The following is a 19,893-nucleotide window of genomic DNA, read 5'->3' as shown; positions in this document are numbered from 1 at the left end:
ACTATATGTGGGACCTTAGACCTCTTTGGGCCTTTGTTTTCTCATCTAGAAAATGGAAGGTTAGATTAGACGACCTCTAAAATTTGTTCTATACCTAATTCTGTGACCTCGTGACCATGGTTTTATAATCACTTCAAACCTTTATCAACTACGTGCCACACATTTTTTTTTTGATTTAACTGGCTTTTTGATATGAAGGACAGAGAGCAGACATGTAAGCTTGTTCCATCTGATCTCATTAATTGTTCTTGAGAAAACATGGTGTCAAGTAAAAAAAATATCACCAAGGGAAATGGATTAGGAATGATACTTAAGTGAAAGAAATATGTTTCCTAGTGATTCAAATCCAAAGTGTAATATCTTAAAGTCAAAATTTACAAAGACCAGACTTACATGAACTGATGCAGAATGAAATGAACAGAACCAGGAGAACACTGTACACAGTAACAACCACATTATGGGATGACTTACTTTGATAGACTTGGCTCTTCACAGCAACACAAGAATCTAAGACAACTCCAAAAGGTTCATGATGAAATTGTGTAGCAACTTGTAGCACTTACTGGTGCCTGGCACATAGTAGGCACTATATAAATTCTTATTCCCTTCCCTTCCCCCATCCCTATCAGGTAAATGACATTTAAGTTTTCTGAATTGTGATGTGATTTAGTTGTAATATGCTAACCACTATTATTGTAAAACTGTGTTGGTTGATGCAATGTTTTCTTGACTATGAATGTACTTTTGTTATTTCTTCCACAAATTTTCTATTTCCATGAAAGATTTTCAGGAAGTGCTTAGAGAGGTAGCCAATGAGATAGGTATTGATAGAAGGGCCTTGATTTCTAGTCTAATAAATTCCTTTCTCCACTTTTTCTACTTTTTAAGAAGTGACAGGGAAATGGAGAAGACCGAGGAGGACAACAGGTTTTTTAATGATATCACTGCCATGATGCTGCTAAATTAACTAAAAGGAAAAGTATAACTACCAGAAAGCAGTTATCTGAAGGGCATTCAGAGACTTGTGAAGATATTTGTATTTTTTGATATCTGAGCTCTCAGAGACAAAGCCTCTGACAACAAAGCAGAGCCAGAAACACAGACTCATCCTCTCAATCTCCCTCCCCCCATACTGACATTTTTCTACATCCGTCTTCTCTTATTAGATTAACTTGATTTACAACTGTCCTACTTCCTTGATTTATACCTAGGACACTTAGCAATTCATTTGGCGCACAGAAAGTATTTAATAAATACATTCTCTATCTGTTAAAATCTATTGGGAAGTATCAGCATTGGGTAGTGGATAGATAAAATGCCTTTGAAACAAAAAAGACCTATGTTCAAGTTCTAGACCCAAGTTACCTCCTCTGAGACATAACGAGTTTATGACCTTGGCAAAGCATTTAACCTCCCATTACTCCAAGTAACTCCCTAAGACTATAATTGAAAAACAGGTACTGATCTATACTGCTAAAAAGAGTTTCCTCAGTGTCCAGTTCTCTATACCCCAATAAAATCATACATGTGGGAAACATATACACACAGAAATGTGTGATCACAGAAGACATATATATGTCCCCCAGCTGAAAGTGTTCTCCCTCTTCAAATCTTCCCATATGGTACCTTGTCTATATCTCTCCTTTGCTCACATCATATTCTACTTTTTGCCGTATTTATATGTAAGCTAATACTATTTTTACACTATTAAGTTGCTTGAAGGCAAAGATTGTGTCCTATATCATATCTATATGCCCATCACTTAGCATAATATTTTGCATGAATTAAGTGCTTAACAAATGTTTGCTGAATTTGTTGAATTGAAAAAATGCCAGAACTGGGATTATTTATTCAATTTTATTTTTATATGTTGAAGAAGATAAGAGTAATAACTAGTTTAATAACTCCCTCAAAGGGTCTTGAATGATAACATGCTTCCTTTTTATGTACTAATGTGATGAGATGTCAACAGGTCATAGTCTTTGCTTTTCCATTGTAGGCTGTCAGTGGTTCACACCAAACATCCACTGATACAGACACAAATCATGTAACAGGTGGGAAACAAGCCCATGGCTACTAAGGGAAAACCATATGCTTCAGGCAAGGACATCCAATAGAGACAGCTGTCAAAACAAGATTGCATATCCTTGATGAAAACTGTGCCCCTCACACAAGACGCATGGCAAAGTCAGCTGTCAAAGCGCAGAGACAGAGGGAATGTGACTTGAATGGGTTGATTGGGAAAGGAGAGACATTGCAGTTATGCAGCTCAGATGGGTGATACACCATTTGATGCTTCCTCAGCTTGTGGCAGCTGGGAGACAGTAAAGCTAACAACAACCAAGCAAGTTTTGATCACTTGTGTCTTCTGCAGCAGATCAAGTTATATTTGATTCATATGGTGTGCTCTGCAGCACAAATGCTCACAGGACCATGGGGGCAGGATAGTTCCTTGACTACAGTGTTAGGCTACTGCCCTTATTTGTTTATTTGTGTAAGATAGTACCATTTCAGTGGAGCCTACCCACTTGGTTTTGGGTCTAAGGAGTTGTGTTATTTCTGTGTTCCTAAGAGAAAAAGCATCTTTTTGGACCCATTAAACTGTGAGCAGTAGAAGAATAGGTTGATTATGATAAAAAATGCAAACAGTAGATATCTAAAGTTCCATTTGGAGTATGAATGGTAGAGGGGGAGATCTGTCCCTGAACTTCCCCAAAAATGTTTTTCCTTCAAACTAATCAGAATGGTTTCCTTCACTGGTTTGGGGATGAGGTTGCTATGAAGAGTTTATAAAAGTGAAAAGAAGCCCCAACTCTATATAAGAATCAGAACATTTATATGTGTTAAGAAAAAGAGAAGTAAATGAGAGAATATATATCCTCCCTCACATCCCTGACCAGTAAGGGGATAATTTGATTGAAAGCACCTTCAGGTTATGTCTTAGACTGTTATTTCATTCTTTTCAGTTCCCCAAACAGTGCTAGAATATGTAAAGGGAAGAAACATGAAATAAGGTTAGCAAGGTTGGAGCCAGATTCTACAATGTCTAAAATGGAAGTCTGAGGAGCGTGCATTTCGTCCTAAAGTCAAAAGCTAGCCACTGATGGTTTGAGAGCAGGAAAGTACAATGATGGTCATATCTATTTTATTTATAAGGTTATTTTCGCAGATGTTTTGAGGATGAATTGAAGAAGAGTGAGACAGGAAATAAACATATCAATTACAAGACTAGACAAAAGTGGTAGTGAAGTGATAACAAGTGGAGACTAAGGCTTGATCTAGGGTTGTGTCTATACGAATGGAGAGAAAGATATTATGAAAGTAAAATCAACAGGAATTAGAAATTAAGTGAAGGGAATTTTTGAAGATGACTTTGAAGTTACCAGGATGAGAGATCTGCAGCATAGTGGCAACCTCAACAAAAATAACAAATTTTGGAGAAGGACAAGGTTGGTTTGTTTGTTTTGGGGGGAGGCAAGTTATTCCATTTTGGATATATTGAGTTTGAGCAGCTAATGGGAAATTCAGATGGAAATGTCTAGCAGGCAGTTGGCAACATGGGACTAAAACTCAGAAGAGGGATTAAGAATGGATACTAGATTTGGGAGTTATCTGCACATAGATTACATGATTATAGAAACACATATCTAGAGCTGGAAGAATAATTACAGATTATCTAGTTGAACATACTAATTTTATAAAATAAGAAGTAAAAACCCAGGGAAATAAAGGGACTTGCCCAAGGTCATTCAAATAATGTGTCAGAGGTGGGATTGGAGACTTTGTCTCAGAACTACAAATCTAGTGCCTTCTCCCCTGGTCAATGCTGTTCATAATTGAATCTATGGTTGCTGATGTGTTTGCCAAAGGAATGAGAAAAACAATAAAAGCCTAGGACAGTGCCCAAACTTAGAGAATTTTAAAAAATGGATTATGATTCAACACAGAGATGACTGAAAATGAAGGAGCAGGCAGAAAGGATGAGAAGCAGGAGAAAGCAGTGTCATGGAAGCCAAGGTGGGATTGATAACAGCAAAACAAGATTTTTGCCTTAAAAGATGATGACCGAGGGAATGACTAAACAAGTTATGGTATATGATTGTGATGGTATTGTTCTATAAGAAACAGTGAGGTGGAGGGTAGTTTTAGAAAAAACTGGGATGATCCAAATATATTGATGCAAGGCAAAGAGATCAGAACCAGGAGATAGCAATATTGTAATAATGATCATCTAGGAAAGGCATAGCTACTCTAATTAATACAATGATCCAAGATAATTCTGAAGGACTCAAGATGCATAATGCTATCTACCTGCAGAGAGAGAACTCATGAACTCTAAGTATAAATTGCAGTGAAATTTTCTTACTTTATTCATTTTGCTTTTTTTGTAATATGGCTAATATGGAAATATGCTTTGTATGATTTCATATGTATAATTGATATCACATTACTTGCCTTCTTGGTGGGTAAAAGAGAGATGGGAGGGAAGCAGAGAATTTGGGATTAAAAATTTAAAAAAAAGTTAAAAATAAATAAATTTAAAAATTCTAAGTCCCAGGGACTAATTGGGAGAACATTAACTGAGAGTTCACTATCCACTAAACAATGGATTAGGATTCCTCCCCTCCCCTCTTTGGTGATGATGAAGGACAGAATTAATGGGGAATGGATTATTAGCACATACAATGGTTCTCCCTAAAAATAAAGGAGAATTTGGGCCACAAAATTCCAATCTGTAACAATATTCACTTAGACAGGGCTCCAAACATAATCAATCATTTTATCAGGAAGCTTGGGAGGCCCCTAATTAATTGGGTCCAAGACTGTCCTCAGAGTTAGGGATGCCTCTGAGGGAAAAAGAAAACATTTTTATAACCATTGAAAGAGTACTAAAAGTAAAATAAGGTGGTATAATTCCATGATTGGGCTAAGGGAAATGCTTAGCATTTACCAAAATTTAGTCATCAGGCTTTTCACAGGTCATTAGCAATTGGTCATCAACTACCAGCCATCAACAGCAGGCCACCTCAGCAGGAGCTTTCCAAAGGTCACAAAACTCTGTTAATGACAGCTCTAGGCCTTCCACAGGTCATAAAACCCTAATGTTTGACCAACAGTATACTAGAGTCCAAAGAAGTTGTGACTTTGAAGCAAAGATCTCTTAGGAGTGAGTGGTAATGATTCAAAAAGGTAGAGGCAAATGATCCTTATTATAAGCACTATGCTTAGAGTGAAGGGACAAGTAGATTGTGCAGTGGATAGAGCACCAGGCCTGGAGTCAAGCCTCATCTTCATGAGTTCAAATCCGGCTTCAGACGCTTACTAGCTGTATGTCTGGGCCAGGTCAGTTCACCCTGTTTGCCCCAATTTCCTCATCTGCAAAATGAGCTAGAGAAGGAAATGGCAAGCCACTCCATTATCTTTGCCAAGAAAAGCACAATGACTCAACAAAATTCTGAATGGGGGGAGATAAGGATAATGCAGTAATTACATTCTTCTGCCAGACCTGGCTGACAGTATGAATTTGTTTGATAAATCAAATACCATTAATATAATCACCAATACATTGTGGATTAACCATTCATAACTCTTATCTTAACAGCATTAACAAATATGATTACCTCATCCTCATTTCTTTTCTGCTTAATTCACAAATACAATCACTGATACTGATCAAATCATAAGAAACTGAACAAATCTTGATTAAATTGGGTAGGGATATTTAAATTATCATCATAGAGATAGAAGACTCCTGGGATATTGATCACTACCTAGTCACTGCTTCCCTAGGGTCAGGGTTGTGATCATAGCCTGAACCAATTCTTTAACTTTCATTTCATCTAGGTAAGAAGATTATATCAATGACAGGTGATTAAAGTCTTCTTTGGTTCATTTGGAGAGTTCCATCTTACTCTTCCTTTACTTCATGCATCAATGATCAGACATTGACTTTCCCAGATAATGATTTGGACCCAGGTACTCTATATTTTTATCTTTCTCTCCCACTTAAAATCTTAACAAAAACTTATTCATAACTCATTTAAGGCTGTTGAGTGACACAATTGCCATGGCAATGCCATCTTTACTATGGCCTAACATTTTGGACTAGATCTCCAGGAAAGAGAAAATCTTTGTTGTGTCTCCTCTTTTCCACCTCTTTCCACAACTCACACCAGTTAATATGTTGGAAAAGGTTCATTATAACCATGTTGCCTTTAAGCCACTTCTATGCTTTATCCCAACCCTGAGAGGAGAGATCCAAGGACTTGGTCTTGGGAAAGGTGGTGCCAAACCTGGATAATGTCCTGTGTGAGAATGAAGCTCCAAGTTATCCTATTACTATTCTACATATTCCACGTGATAACAGGAAGAAAATTGTGTGCTCTCAGAATGGTATTTGTACTAATCTAGACCACTTTTGTACAATGGCTTACGTAAAAGATGTGTGGTTTGCATTCAAAGGCTTAGAATGTGGTATGTATCTGAATATCACCAGAGAGAATACAGGAAGTGGAAATTATTTACATTGAAGAGAGACCTTTAGTTAATGGTAAGAACTTCTTAACTTTAAATTTTTTTTCTTTTTGCTAAAGAGCTTTAAAAACAGGATAGGTAATCATATGTCTTGAATAGTTTCAATGCAGCCTTGCCAGACATAGGTGCCTGAACAAGAGTATTGAGGAAATTAATGTGGTATTATGGAAAGGTATTATTATGTGGTATTATTATAGTATTATGCTAGTAGAGCAGTTATAAAGGGCTCCTAATATTCTCTCTCACATGCCTTAACTACTTCTATGTCTGTGAATTAATATAAGCCATTACTCACAATTGGAATACATTTTTCCTTCATCTTAACCAAAATTACTCATAAACTTCCTTTAAGATTCAGCTGAATACTCAGGTCTTACTTAAAGGCTTAACCTACAATAATTTTTCCTCTTTCATTTTAAATACTCTCAGCACTTTTGCAAGTGGTCTATATATAGCACCCTCACATCTTTCATTATATACTGCTTTAGAACTTCCTTCTAATAGTTTGTTATATGTAGTTTGAATCTCTTTAACCAGTCAACTTCTCTAAAGTAGGAATTATAGCCTTTTTTTCCTTTTGCAACCCTCATTTTGCCAAGTAAAGACATTTCTTTTATATACTAGGCATATAATAAATGTTTAATGAATGAATAAAAATTTATGAAATATTAAGGCTTTCATTAAACTCATTCACAACCTACACAATGTATGAAATGTATTTTCAATTCTTTATCATTTTATAACTTTTTCTTAATAGATAGCTGTAATTACCTAACAGCTGGTACTCAATAACTGAAGACATCACGGTTGACTAATCATAACAGTATGACCATGAAAAAATGCCCACTTTTCCTTAATTCAGCATCTGTCACGAGTTGCACAAATTTAACATACTAAATCTATAGAGTGGACATCTGTCTAGTCTTGACATGTCCCCTTCCATTCTGACACTTGAAAATAGTTTATATTTTCAAAGGGAGGTACAAGATATTTGGCCAAGTTATGTTTTTGCAAATATGGAGCTGATTAATTATTTAACAGCTTGTCTCAGTGTCAATTAGCTGTTCCCATTGTGTACAGTAGTTATAATTGTATGACAACCCAATGCAAAGAGAATTTGTAAGAGGAGAATCAAAGCTTTCCTTCCCCCTAACCATGATACTTACTCTAGTGTATTTTACTTGCAGTTGTGCTATATTGTTATTCTTTAAGTGATTATATGTGCATAAGTTGTTTCCCCAATTATATTCTCCAATTATAATGTAGATTCTTAAAGAAGGTATTTAATAAATGACTTTTCATTGATTGAGTCAATCATCTTATACATTGATTCAAATAGTCATAGTATAGAGAGAGTGAAAAATTTAAGACTGATCAATCAGTATTGCTGTTGCTACCAAAAAATAAATAAATGAAAGTAAATCAATGGAATCATCCCCATTTTGAAAAGACAGCATTAATAGGCTGAGGTGCTGAGAACTTATGCACGTACTATCATTTTTCAACATTTGCACCTCCGCAAAAGAAAGATTGTTCTGAGTATTTGCTAGTTTATCACTACAGTAATAGAAATAATGAGGCCAGATTCTAGGCCATTATTCTATGAGGTTATGTATTTACTAATGAGTCCAAGGTAAAGGACTAGAGAATACAAATGATCTAAGCCAAAAAGGGATTGCACAACAGTCTTAATGAGACAACTGGAATAATTATTTGACCTAATGACAAACTTCTCTAGAAACAATAACTATCTAAATAGTTTTCTAATGATATTCTACAAAATGGAGTGAAAACAACAATGTATGTGACCAATTAATTCATAAATCAATGAATAATTATTGAGCACTTATTCAACATAAAGTGCTGTGTTGAGCTATCAATTCTGGATTCTTCACTCAGATTTTATAAAGCAGATTTTCCTGTTAATTATCCAGGATACTTAAGTGATCAACCCAGGTAGTGGAAGGGTTATTTTTGTTGTTATTATTCATCCATATTCAACTCTTCGCAACTCTGTGGATGACAGCACATCAATATTGTCCATGGGGTTTTCTTGGCAAAGATACTGGAATAGTTCTCCATTTCCTTCTCCAATGGATTAAAGGAAACAGAGGTTAGGTGACTCACCCAAGGTCACACAGCTAGTAAATGTCTCAATTTGGGTTTGAACTCAGGTCTTCTTGAGTAAAGGCTCAGAGATCTACCCATTAAGTCACCTAGCTGCCTCCTAAAGGGTTATTAGTTGATTCCAAACCTAGTGTCATTGTTCCTGTGTCTGCTCACAACAAGCTGGCTTCATGATTGACTTTTTTACCCTTGTTTTCCTTTCCTCTTTGTTATTTCCAAATGAATTTGACTCAGTGTTCTTTCTTAAGTCAATGGGAGGGAGAAAAAGAGTGGAGGAAGAAAATTGCTTGGCTGGGGAGAGGAAAAGGGAGAAAAGGCACCTGTCACTCACAGATAACATATTTCTGCCTCTGGCAGTTCCATTTGTAATGGGGGTTGGGATCCTGGAAGCCAACTAGGCAAGGGAGAGAGAAGGGCTCCAGGTGGAGACAGGAATTACCTCTCCTGTGGAGACCTCAATACAGCTAATTTTGTCACTGTTAATCAAAGTACATTTTACTCTAAGTAAGTATGAAAGGATGTTAAGACTATACAGAAAACAAAAAAATCTAAAATACATATACTCTAATTTGAACTTCATCTCTGGTTTGCCTGTTTTTGTTTTTGTTTTTGGATGTAAGACAATTACATTGGAAGTCAGAGCCTTTCTCAGAGAATGATACAGACTAGTTCATGAGGGAATAAATGAGTTATAAAGCCCACTTCAGAATGTCACAGTACATTACAATGAGATGTTGCTGACAATAAAATACCATCAATAATCAGAACATAACAATGAAGTGACAAAGACAATAACCAGGTCCAGCCTTAGGAAAAAGAAATGATGGTTATCAAATCAAACAACAGAAAAAGAGAAGTTGAATTGATTCTTCAGTAGAATGCTATAAAATTTTTTAACACAGGTAACATCAGAAGCTTTGTTTCCTTTGGGAAAGATTTTTGTTTTTATTTAGCCCAAGTCAGCAAATATGAAACAAAATTCAAGGTTGGCAACCACCTAAATTTACATATACACACTAAATGCACAAAAATAGCAGAGGAGAATTAGCAAATTTGGGCAGGAAAATAGCTTTAAAAATATTTCTGATTATTTCCTTTCCAAAACTTCATAATCACCATATCAAGAAGAATGATTGGATTGTAGAAACATTTGTAAAACAACTTGGCCGTTCATACTAGCTCAAAAACAAATGGATTCTTCAACCCAACAGCCCAAACCAACCTTTCTACTTTAATTTTTTTCTGATGCAACATAATTACTCGAGAAAGTTGTGCATGAATAATTTCATAGGCTAATAAAAAATGCTAGCACCAGTAAAATTTATTGTCATTGAAGGGGTAACAAACTGCTCTTTTATGCATGCAGCTTTGTAAGATATTAATATTCAGCTGTTAAGGATCTTATGGTGGGAGAGATTCCCATAAAGAGAACCTCTGAGAAATTGCTGATTTCTCATTTGACTTGAGCTTCAAAAACTGAATGAAAAGAAACTGGTCATACAATACCAGTCACTTCTATTTACGGTGCTGAGAGGAAGAGGGGATATCAGCAACATTGGAAAAATACAAGGACCTTTTATTCAATAGAAAAATGCATTTATCTACCCTGCAATACTTCTAGGACCTGGCTTCTTAAGATTTTTTTTCCTGTCTATTACTAGTACCTGATAGCACAACTGAGTTTCACTTACTGCTGAAAACCAATCATTTTGTGAAGAATAACCAAATTATTTGTTCTACTTTTTGGAACTATCCCAGGACTTAGAATTCATCAAATCCAACCCCTTTATTTTGTACATAAGGAAACTGAGGTCCAAGGGCTTAAATTAATGACTGACTCATCCAAGTCATATATAACATAACTAAAATTTGAATACAGACCCTCTGATCCAAAGCCAGTTTTCTTTTGACTAGAACAGGTTACTCTGTGGATGAATGAATGAATGACTAAGCATTTATTAAGTGCTTACTATGTGGAAAGCAAAAATGCCCACCTTCAAGGGGTTTATATTCTAATGAGAGAAAGGATACACACACACACACACACACACACACACACACATGGAACATTTCAGTTACAAGGCAGATGGAAAGATCCCATGGTCCTTCAAGTACAGTGTACAGAGTACAGTGACAAAATAGATGATAATTCTTTAATATTCTTTCCATTGATAAGATCATATTCATTTCTGACACTGAACAATTTGACAGTGCTAGGGACTTCCATGACAAGCACTTTCACCCCCTGTGGCTTCAGTAGATATGGCTGTTGTACATCCAGATGCTTTATCATACTCTGATTCATATATAGAAAATATATATTTTAAAAATTAAGGCAGCTTGGTAGTATAGTGGATAGAGCACTGGACCTGGTTTCAGGAAGACTTGAGTTCAAAACATACTAGCAGTGTGACACCGAGTAAGTAATTTAATCATATTTGCCTAGTTTCTTTACCTGCAAAATGGCAATACTAATAGGACCTACGTCCCAGTGTGGTTGTGAGGACAAAAATGACATAATATTTGTAAAATGTTTACAAACATTAAAGTGCTATATAGATGTTGGCTATTATGTTCATTAGTTTTATTTTGCCTAGCACTGCTATGTTATATTTTTCAAGAACTTTCATCACTCTATAATGTCCTTGAATTGAATAAGAAGTAGAGAGTTCCTCTTGCTTTTGATTCTCATTAGGAAACATTTTCCATTTACTCAAATAAACATACTTCTGTGGTTACATATTGACTATTCAAGCAGCACTGGAGATTTCCCCATGTTTCCTTAAAGCTTTTTGTCGTTCATGATTGCATCTGTAATGATTTGGGGCTTTCAGCAACCTGAAAGCAACTTCAACCTCTTGCAATCATTGTGGTCACATCAAACTTTAAATAATATGAATCAATTCCTTGCTTATGTGAAGAGAGCTTCAAAAGACACAAAAGACTTTATGCCTATATAGATGGGAGATATTTTTTGTGAAGCAAAATTTTATGGAAAGTATATGAAGTCCCCATTATACCAGTATGAAAGTTTAACACATAAACACTTATGACTAGAAATTACTTTTTAAAAAATAGGGAACTTCCTAACTCTCCTCTTTATGTCTGTGGTATAAATATACTTTTGTATCTGATTAGGTTTAAGTTTTGGAGTCATCTTTGATGCTTTCTTCTCCTTCAGTCATAGATATAAAATCACAGCATCACAAATTAGGTGATGAAAAGAACACACAGTTCAATCCCAGCAAATTTTCAGAGCAGACAATTGAGTGTGTTAATGTTATAAGTGATAACAATAGTGGAAGTCTGAGAGTTCTTCTTTCAGCCAAGGTCCAACTTGACCAAGATGGGAAACAGATTTCATTAGTGGTGACTTCCCTTCATAATATAATCAGCTCACATTATCTTGTAAGGTCTTTCCTATTGCCCAAAGATCGATAAAAATGGAATGCCCCATCTCTTCTGAGATATCGTCATTTTCCTAGGTACACACAAACATCAGAAAACTCATCAATCTGAATGGTAGACATTGTAAGAACCATACTGACACCTACAAATGAAGGGAACTTTCTCAATACCCTATGTTGTAGGCCAAGACACTTTTAGACCTAAGAAGTTTGAGTTAACTCCTATACTTCCATTCAACTCATCAGGGCTGACAGATAGGTTAGAAAAATAGCTCTAAGACTGATAAAGAGATCCTGACCCTCCAGGGAACTTCCTTGCCAAGTATTTTTATCTGCTTTTACTTTCCTGTGGACTGGTTTTGCCTAGAGGTTATTAATATGCTTCTATTAAAGAAATTGTTCTCCATTCTCCTATGAGGATCCCAACTGTGGAGCATCCATATTCAATTAAATTGATATCTGTCCTGTTCTGTATAAGCAGAAACAATTGGTCAAAACAGATCACCAATATCAAGACTTTGCTGTTGCTAGAGATTCATGGTCCCCTGTCACTCTAAAGGGGGGAAGTGTCACTTATTTCAACTACATGACTATAGTGGCTTCCCCCTTCCTGATCAGTGTATAAATATTTTTTTCTCCTTCTTTTTCAGTATTTTTATAAGCAGGGGCAAGACACATATTGCATGCTGGGTTGAGCTTCCCCAGAGAGCACATGGTATTATTTTGATAGTTGTTTTTTGTTAGGTATCCTTCAAAAAGTGGATTGGATCTCAAGTCCATTTGGTCTTGTGTTGACAGACAGGACCATTGGGCATCTTCTCTCGGGAATGGGGTGGAGGTTTTTTCACAAGAGCTGTATTCTCAATTCTCTCATCAATCATGCTCTTCATTGGATTGTATTGTGCAGCAGCAATTTATTCCTGCCACTGTGGCCTTGAGATGATGAGTGCTTTGTCCAAGCTTGCACTACTATCTAAGTGCATAGTCATTGAGTGACAGCATGATCCAGGGGACACAGTACTAGACTTGGAGTCAGAAAGAAATAAGTTCAAATCCTTTTTCTGATACTTACTAAACATCTATGTGCCCACAGAGTCTTAACTTTATAAGCCTCTTTTTATTAATGTATAAAACGGGCATGAAGATGTTTTTAGTACCCCTCTTAAAGGATTATTGTGAGAATCAAAAGAAATAATCCAGGTAAAATGCTTTGTGAACCTTAAACTATTAAACAATTAGTGATTATTGTGAGGATGAAGACCTAGGTCTATGATAAACTAAAACTGATACTAACAAAACAAGATTAGATAAAAGTTAAGCAAAGATAAAAATAAGTACATGCTTTTTTTAGTTTCCTCAAAATCTTGTAATTTTAAATTTGAAAGTGGTGCAGTAAAAAGATCATTAGATCAAAAGTCTGATCTAGAACCTAGGTTCTGATCTGTATTCTGCAACAAACTCTCTATATATTGTTGTTGTTGTTCAGTCATGTCCAACTCTTTGTGACCCTATTTGTGGTTTTCTTGGCACAGATACTGGAGTGGTTTGACATCTCCTTCTCCAGCTCATTTTTTTATTTTGGCTAGGCAATGGGGTTAAGAGTCACACAGCTACCAAGTTTCAAGTTTCTGAGGCTGGATTTCAACTCAGGTCCTCCTGACTTCAGGGCTGGTGCTCTATCCACTGAGCCACCTAGCTGCCCCTTCCAGTTCATTTTACAGATGAGGAACTGAGGCAAACAGGGTTAAGTGACTCGCCCAGGGTCACATAGCTAGCAAGTGTTTGATGCCACATTTGAAATCATGAAAATGAGTCTTTTTAACTTCAGGTCTGGCACTCTACCCACTGTGCCACCTAGTTGCCCTATTGGTGTTGGTATGGTATTGAACACCTCCTTAACATCTCCATATCTTAATTTTCTCACCTGTCAAATGAATTGATTTGATTAGATAAATTCTAATGTCCTTTTCAGCCTAAACATTCTGATTCCTTCAAATAATGTCTGCATGACAGGTCAGCCAGTTTTGATATGTCACCTGGGGAAAATAAGCTTATCCTTTAGGATAAATGGAAAGTAATTAATGAATTAATATTTATTAAACTCCTACTATGGCAGATACAGAAAACAATAATAGGACTTTGTGTTTTATAAGACTTGACTATCCTGGATGAATCTTGTTATTACTATCATATCTATAGAAGCATGGTTGTATATAGTAACTAATTTCCAAAAGGCAGTCTCCATACCCTGCCATTTCAATGAATTGTCTCATAGGATCTTAGAATTAGAGCTGGATGACACATTAAAGAATATCTAGTTGAACACTCTTATTTACAGATGAGGAAACTGAAGGAGGTTAAGTGACTTGTCCAACGTCAAGGCAACAAGACAACAAGCATTTATTAAGTGCCTACTATGTACCAGTGAAGACACACAAGTTAGTAAGCATCAGAGATGGAATTTCAGTGCAGGTCCTATAATTCCAGATCCATGCCCCTTTTCAATTATACCACGATAGAACCTATGAAAAACCCTATGTCACCCGAAATAGATCACATTCCCATCCATTAACTAAGGGCACTGAACCTTATTAAAATCAACATTGGAACAGGCATTTTTTTTTTAACCAGAGAATTTGGATATCTCAAGTGGTTTAAAAAAAATAGGAGCTGCTACCTAAAATAAAATATACAGAAAAATGGTAATTAAAAAGTCATGTGCATACATTGCACTACACACACACACACACACACACACACACACACACACACACATTTTTCTGTTAAATGTACCTTCTTTATCATTGTGATGGATAATTGCATCCTGTATCATGTCAGCAAGGTTGAAATGAACTTTGTGATTCTTCCCATGTTTCAGCTTCTTCACAAATCCTTCCTGTTTCTGAAAGGCTTTCTCTCGTTCATAGTAGGCTTTTATTTGATCACAGCGCATACGTTTCACCAGCCTCTGTCTCTGGCCTAATGGTAGGGACTCCAGCAAACACTGGTCAATTTCCATTTCATGCGATCGAAAAACATTACATAGTTGGAAGCAACCTAAAAGAATGAAAGAAAAAAATAGGAAATGTTGTTCTATTTTTTACCACTATGATCTTTAAATAGTAAGAACAGTAAATGTAGTATAGGTTCAGGTACTAGGTGCTGATAAATCTTTGAATGAATGAAAGCAATGATGTTTGACATGGCCCATTAAAATATATCTTAAAACATAAGCAAGCCATCATTTTCATAAATCTTTCCTGTAATTCAGATGAGAAATAAAGATGTCAGTTTTACAGGTGGATTGTCCAAGGTCATACTGTTAAGAAAGTGAAGAATCAATTGGAGACTTCAGCTTTTCTTGAAGCTATACAACACAGAGATTCTTCAATTTCTTGAAATCAACACAAAATGCCTAGGTGAGCTGCTGGATATTTTGTAAGAACATTGTCTAATAAAATAATACTATTTACTTTTAACATGATAGTATTTTGTTTTCTTTTTTTACAATAACAGCAAATTTCATATTATTTTAAATAACAGCTGTATTCCAGCATCTAAAAGGTCATCATATAGAAAAAAGTATTCATTTATGCCAATTGCTTTCACAGGACAAAAAAAGACTGCATGGTAAGAGTCATTAGAAAGCAGATTTTGGTTGAACACAAATTCGACAATTAAAGATATATAAAAATGATGCAGAATGTTTTTTTTTCTTAATATAAGTTTGCTTTCACTAGGATTATTCTTAATTTTTTTTTTAAATTTTTAGACAATTGGGGTTAATTGACTTGCCCGGGGTCATACAGCTAGTAAGTGTCAAGTGCTTGGTCTGAGGTCACATTTGAATTCAGGTCCTCCTGACTTCAGGGCCAGTGCTCTATCCACTGCGCCACCTACCTGTCCCCTGGGGTTATTCTTAAGGAGGTTGGATGAGCAATTCTCAGTGATGTTATAGTTGTAATTTTTGATCTGATTAGGGATTGGATTAGATGATAGATTAGATCTTCTCTAAGGTCTTTCCTTACAAAGGTGGCAGCTAGGTGGCAGAGTAGATAAAGAAATGGGTTGGGAATCAGGAAGACTCACCTTTGTAAGTTCAACTCTGGCCTCAGATACTTACTAGCTGTGTGACCCTGGGTAAGTCACTTAACCCTGTTTGCCTCAGTTTCCTCATCTGTAAAATGAGACGGAAAAAGAAATGGCAAACCACTCTAGTATCATTGCCAAGAAAACCCCAAATGGAGTTATGAACAGTCGGGCACAACTGAAACAAATGAACAAAAAAGCTTGTCCAGTGCTAACAACACATATTCTCACCTCTAAGATTCCTTCAGATTAGGAAACTGTAGGATGTAAGACAGGCAAGTAAGTCAAAAAAGATTCTGCATACTGATATGAATTGACTAAATTAATTTTGTGGGATGTCCACTTTAAATTGTTTTTATATAGTAAAAGATTTGCAATGATCTAGACATATGCTGTTTTCTTTGTTAACAGTGGTATTGATTTATAAGATAACTAGCTAAAGAGAAGAGCTAAGCCTGGGATCATAAAACAAATGAATTCTCCAGATTAATCTGGTTGGCCAAAATGGGTATCAATCTCACAAGCATACCCATTTTCTTTAAATCTTGTTTTTCTATATAAGATAGGGAGTTCTAACCAAGGAATATACTAGTCTTATAAACAGGGATACCAATAGCTAATAGATCTTTGGACAATTGACAATAGTGCAATTAGACATAATGTAAGCTGACAAATCACACATACATTTCTCATTGGAAATGGAATTATAATTAAAGTACATACATACTAAAATAGACATTGATTAACTTGCAAGAATTTTTTAATTAAAAAATATATCAATCTACCAAAGTATCTTCTTTTCATGGGCATTTTAATTCTATTTTTTAGAAGTCCTCAAAATCTACTCATGAAGTATGAAAAGAATATAGACTCACAAACAGAAGTTTGTATAAACAGAAGTTTCCAAAAAATGAAGTTTCAGAGTTAGAGGGAACTTAGTGGTCATTTTATTCAACCCATACCTGAAAAGAAATTCTCATTAAGACACTCTTGACAAATGATCATTCAGCCTTCTCTGGAAGGTCATCATATGCAAACTGTGTGTTCCATTTTTTGATAACTATAATTCCTTGCAAGTTGTTCCTAATGCCAAGTTTAATTTGCCTTTTAGCAATGCTTCTCCATTGCTCCAGCCTTCTGGAAACAAACAGAATGTCTAACCCTTTTTCCATATAACAATTCTTCAATACTTTAGCACAACTGAGACTTCTCTTCATTAGGCTAAACTCCCTTCTTCAGCCAATCCTCTTAAGACATTGAATCCTAGCTCTACTTCAGGAGTGAGGGACTTGGGGACTTGAGGCCACATGTGGCCTTCTAAGTCTTTGGGTGTGGCCTTTTGACTGAGTCCAAGTTTTCCATAACAAGTCTTTCATTAGGGGGATTTGTTCTGTGAAGTTTGGATTCAGTCAAGGACACAAGTTTCCCACTCCTGCTCTAGTTCCTCTGGACATTTTCTAGCTTATTGATGTTCTTCCTAAACACTGCTACCCTAATCTGATCTGACCAGGGCACAGTAGAGAGGGATTATCATGTCGTTTTTCCTTGAAGCTGTAATTCCCCCTCTTTAATGTAATCCAATAGTGCATTAGCTATTTTGGCTCCCACAGCACACCACTGATCTTTTGGTCCATCAAAATGCTGAGATCCTTTATTCAGACTGTTATATTAATGATATACCATCCATTGAGTACTTGTAAAGTTGATATTTTGAGCTCAACTGTGATGATTTTACATTTAACCCTATTTAATTCATCTTATTAGATTCAAGCTAATGGTCTAACCTTATCGAGATCATTTAGATCCTAACTTTGTGATCCAATTTGTTAAGTAGCTTTTTAAGCTCTAAGTTATATATTTTATAAGAAATGTATATGTATATATGTATACATATGTACACACACATATACGCTTCTTTTATATTTAGGTCTTATATCCATTTTTTAGTTTATTAGTATAAGATATTGGTGTCTAAGCCTAATATTTACTAAACAGTTTTCTAGTTTTAGCAGTTCTGGTCAAATAGGGAGTTCTTCCACAAGTAATTTATGATCTCAAATTTATTGAAGAATGTTTTATTCAATGGCTTTTTAAGATTCTTCCTAAGTGGGGGCAGCTAGGTGGCACAGTGGATAGAGCTCTGGCCTTGGATTCAGGAGGACCCGAATTCAAATCCAACCTCAGACACTTGATACTTACTAGCTGTGTGAACGTGGGCAAGTCACTTAACCCCATTGCCTCACCAAAAAAAAAAAAAAAAAGATTCTTTCCAATTTAGTTTGTTTATTTTCATTTTTTTAACTAGTATCAATTTGTTTTGATGGGTATTTCTTTATAATGAAATTTAATGTAGGGAATGATAGTCTCATTTAAATTTTTTTAATGATTTCTCTTGAGGTGTTACACTGTTTTTTTCCCTCTCCAAATGAATTTTGTTATTTTGTGTAGTTCTAAAAAGTATCTCTCTGGTAATTTCATAATAATAATAACTATAACTAACATTTATACAATGCTTTTTATTTCCTAGGTACTGTGCTAAATGCTTTACAAATATTTTCTCATTTTATCCTTGCAACAACTCTGGGAGATAGGTGCTATTACTGAAGCAAAAAGGTAAAGAAAGGTTAATCAACTTGCCCAGGGTCACATAGAAAGTAAAGTCTAAGGTTAGATTTTAACTCAGATCTACCTGACTCTAGGCCCAGTACTCTATCCACTGAACCACCTAGCTAACTCCTATTCTGAGATTAATCTAAGTAGTATTGTCATTTCATTATAGTTGTACTACCAACATAAAAATCGAAACTGTTTAAAAATTTTGAGATCTTTATTTTAATTAAGATCTTTATCTTAATTTTAACTTAAATGTCATTTATTTTAATAAAGAATATATTCATAAATATATACATACATATATGTATGTTTATGTATGTATATGTATATGTGTGTGTGTGTGACTATCTATCTATCTATCTATTTATAATTATCTCCATAATTATGCCAGATATTTTATGAACTTTGTAGTTATTTTAAATTAAATTTCTCTTCTTTTTATTTCTCTTTTTTTAGTACCTTATAAAAATGATGATTTTTTTATTTCTTTTTTTTTTGCATCCTGCTACTGTACTGAAACTATTGTCTCAATTGCTTTTTCCTTGATTCTCTAGGATTTTCTAAGTATTCCATTAAATTATCTACAAACAAGAATGGTTTTCTCACTTTTAACAATGTTAATAAATGTAATATAATATAAATAAAATAAATAATAATTGAATAAACAAAAACCATTCCTTAAACCCAAATAACTCTGGCTTTCACTGATTGGCCAACAACAAAGCTTTACTTGGACATTGTTTGGGTTTTCATGGCTCAGAGGGACCATAAATAACAATTGTTTTTATTTTGGCCAGAAACCATGAGGGTCTTCTCCTCTCAGGTTGATTTTTTTTTGACCAGGGAAAAGAGGCCATTTTTTGCCTCATTTCTTACATAGCCTTAATCACTGAGTGGGTGTTTCCTCAGACAGACTGAGACCTGGGAAAGACCTTAGCTTAAAAAGGCCATGGACTCCCTCTGCATCCAGAGCCTTCTCTAATCAAACTGATCTATATATTGCCACTGGACTCAGATGGCCCTGGAGGAGAGAGTAAAGTCAGTGATTTCGTACAGCCCTGCCTCACTTAAATCTAATTTCCTTGCAAGTCAAGACATCACCTTCCTGATGTCATTAGTTCTC

The 19,893-nt window shown here is 35.4% G+C and overlaps 1 protein-coding gene across 1 annotated transcript in view; it reads right to left on the bottom strand.

The window, feature by feature from the left end:
- LOC114046108 (unconventional myosin-XVI-like) overlaps nucleotides 1–19,893 on the bottom strand; it is a 682,808-nt gene that overhangs the window by 624,004 nt on the left and 38,911 nt on the right. Inside the window, exon 2 of the mRNA XM_027866362.1 lies at nucleotides 14,862–15,125. Coding sequence (XP_027722163.1) covers nucleotides 14,862–15,125 — 264 coding nt within the window. The remainder of the gene's footprint in view (nucleotides 1–14,861; nucleotides 15,126–19,893) is intronic.

Source organism: Vombatus ursinus, unplaced genomic scaffold, assembly GCF_900497805.2.
Source record: "Vombatus ursinus unplaced genomic scaffold, bare-nosed wombat genome assembly UNPS02014781.1, whole genome shotgun sequence".
NCBI classification, from domain to species: domain Eukaryota; kingdom Metazoa; phylum Chordata; class Mammalia; order Diprotodontia; family Vombatidae; genus Vombatus; species Vombatus ursinus.
This window is presented reverse-complemented; position numbering and strand designations above follow the sequence as displayed.